This window comes from Homalodisca vitripennis, unplaced genomic scaffold (assembly GCF_021130785.1).
Source record: "Homalodisca vitripennis isolate AUS2020 unplaced genomic scaffold, UT_GWSS_2.1 ScUCBcl_4990;HRSCAF=11483, whole genome shotgun sequence".
NCBI lineage: Eukaryota > Metazoa > Arthropoda > Insecta > Hemiptera > Cicadellidae > Homalodisca > Homalodisca vitripennis.
Window position 1 is genome coordinate 1 of NW_025781094.1, and position 3,207 is coordinate 3,207.

Genomic DNA, 3,207 nt, shown 5'->3' on the forward strand with positions numbered 1-3,207 from the left:
AAAAATACAAACATAACTACAACATTTTAATCATTTGAGATTTAGATATGCTATTATATATTTTAGTAACATTGGAATTAATTTAATTTTTACCAACAGGCCATATAATAATAATCTGAGAACTGAAATTGAAATATTAAAAACAAAAATTGTTTATTCTATTTCTTTGAACATAAAAATAATAACAAACACCATTCAACTAGGCCATTAGACTAATATTTAATAATGACTAGTTTGCAATCGTTCATTAATATTACAAGGTACCTCCATATTTATCTAACTAAATCATTTTCCACTAAAGCGTTTCTTCTTTTTGAAATCGGAAGGAATTAAAACGAGATCAGTAAAGTTATAAAAAAGTTTATAGGGACAAAAAAATACTACACATTTTAATTTAAAAGAACTCATTTAAACTTATTGTTCAATGTTTGAGGTACGATATACGAGGAACATCTATTTTAGAATATGCACTAACCGACAGCTTACATGAAGTCAACTATGTCTGTTAAAAGTTTTTTATTCTTACGTCTAATTAATGACACAAGTAGAACCAGTATCTTATAAATAAAACACAGCCAATACACTAACATATTTTTTAAACTATTATCATTAATTATTACAAGAAATTAACAAAAAACAAAATTTAAACTAAAAATATAATTTACAAATAACAGTAAAAACCATGTAAAACTGGACATATTTCGCTTGAGATCCAATTGACGAACACAAAGGAAAATCTAAAAGAGATTCTAGACAAAGTAAAGGCAATAATAGAGAGATAAATCTTAATGGCATGCATTGTAAAGTCATTTACCGCCATTTCATTTTGTAATGTACAGTAATGCACATCAAGGCCATAATAAAGCTATTGAGCCGGGAGCAGTTAGATTTACCACAAGATATACGACAAAGTCCCTTAAACCGGTACAGGAAACTAGGGAGTGAGGAGGCGTACCTTTACTGTAGCAGATCGTTGAAGCGCGTTGATGTAGGTCTGAGCCCATCAGCAAGGTCTCGTATTTGGAGAGTTTGCCGGTCGTTGCCAAGGGACGGAAGAACGGTCCTTAGTCTGTCGAAGGCCTTGTTCAAGTTCTGCATCCTCCGGCGTTCCCTCGCGTTGGCAGCCAATCTCCTCTTCTTCATCACTGTTGGGTTGACGTCTTTCCCGCTAGTCTGCGATGGGGCAGACTTGTCGTCACCTTTTGTCATCCATGAAGTCTTCACTGCTCAAGAGGCTGTCATCGTCGTAATCTTCGAACCCTCTCTCTCTGGACCATCTCGTCTGTCCTCAGTTCCACCGGTTTTCGGCTGGTAATCACGTTGTTGGTTCTCCACCAGAACACACTTCCTGACTTGGAACTTTCTGTGCTTGTTCGAGAAGTCATAGAAGGTTCGGGTCGTTGGTGTGACGACCGGTTCGGCTTCCGGATACCTCTGTTGTTTCTGGGCGTACATGAAGACGTTCATGAACGGGTTGGAGACTTTGTAAGATTCCGGAGAAGTGTTGGCAGGATAATGCAGCTGGGGGTCGACCAGTCGGTTGGGGGGCTTCGGCGGACAACAAGGTTGTGTAGTGTTTCTGGAGATCAACCATTTCCGGAGTCACCGATCGGAAGCTGTCAGGGCTGGGTGTGTGGCAGCCGTCGGACAGAGTGTCGTAGGCGGGCAGGATATCAGAAGAAACCGCGGGAGATCTCCGGGTGAACGAAAAGGGTGGCAAGGGAGACTTTGTCAGTTTGGACGACGGGTAGACCATGTAACCGCCTGAGTTGTGCGGAGGGGGCGTCACGCTGAATAGCAGAGTCGTGGCCGGGAGACGCAGACAGGGAGTCGATATCGTCGGACACATATCGCTTGTGATAATAACTGGTACTCTCCATGATAAAACACTAGAGTTCAAAAAGCAACAGTTAATGATAATAAATATACAACTTTCCACTAAAAGTTCATAGTTAGAAAGAATTGTCACAAAATAAAAGTCCACGTTCACTTTACTATCAGAATAGACACGAGCACGTGACCTGATACGAGAGCGGCAGAAGACGACCTCTCCCTCACAGAGCAAAGAACGCAATGATGAGAGGACGGGCGAGTGTAGAGCGGCGGCCCAGGACCGGCACCTGTAGCGGTGCAGGGAGAGGGGATCGAGGGGTAGCGCGTGTCCGTGTCACGTGACCTAAGCTCCGCCCCTCCGGGCGTGGTGTCGGTATACATGTTACACAATTTAATACACATCATTTTGTCCTCGATTGGGGATTTAAATGCCAAACGTTATGAACATTATATCAAATCTATTTATAAAATAATATTATTTATTTAAAAATTAAAACTTAAAAGTTCTTTCAGGTAAATTATTCCTTGGTTTTAACACCTTTTCTACCACACCGTTTTGAAGCTGTAGAACATTTTGCTCTCATCCTTTTTATATTACGAACAAGTACAAAAGATTACTTTGTATGGTATCAAAAAAGTGATGTTGCATAAATGTGGCATAGTAACGCATATGGTAGGTTAATGGTATCTTAAAAATTTACTAATTACGAATTAAAATAAGTTTTACATTAAAAACGCCTATTTCTTAAAATGTGGATCGCATGATTAGGCATAATATCCAGCATTTATACGTTTTATGTGAACCCATTTGTATTATTTTTCAAGTTCATAGTCAAATTAATTAAACCATTTCACTTTCCACAATGTTGATGAGATAAAACTATAGATAAAAAAGCATAGTGAAATATTTGTATTGATGATATAACAATGGTGAAAACTCAATGGCATGTGACATCAGTATATTAGTGCGTTAAAGTCTCCGTGTATCGCGGTACAAGTAAATATTGCTCGTGAGGTTAGTAGTAGGCCTAACCACTTAGTCATATATTTACGACAATATCAAGCGTGATTAATATTAGTTAATATATTAAACCATACTTGGGATACTACTGGTAAAACTTTTATTTATGTAACAAGTGAATTAAAGCAGTTTTGCTTTGTGGTGCCAACGACATAGCTATGTGTTTATTCCCACATTATATTTTGTCGGCACCACTAGTCAAAATAGGTTATCTTTGAAAATTAAATATGTACAACTCTTTTTGTAAAAATAGACAAAAGTGTGGCCATTAAAAATGTACGATTCATTGATACGAAGATCTATAACCCTATCAAAGTAACAAAAATATTGATCAAGAGTTAAGAACAATCTTT

General features: G+C 37.9%; 1 protein-coding gene across 1 annotated transcript; it reads right to left on the reverse strand.

Moving 5' to 3' along the window:
• Positions 1-955: 955 nt before the first annotated feature.
• LOC124373169 (basic helix-loop-helix transcription factor amos-like) lies at positions 956-1,849 on the reverse strand (the record flags this gene model as incomplete). The annotated part of the gene is given in 4 exon segments (XM_046831567.1): positions 956-1,000; positions 1,002-1,028; positions 1,030-1,173; positions 1,433-1,849. Coding segments are annotated over 4 exon segments (633 nt in total), but the record flags the coding sequence as incomplete, so codon positions are not given.
• Between the last annotated feature and the right edge of the window lie 1,358 nt (positions 1,850-3,207).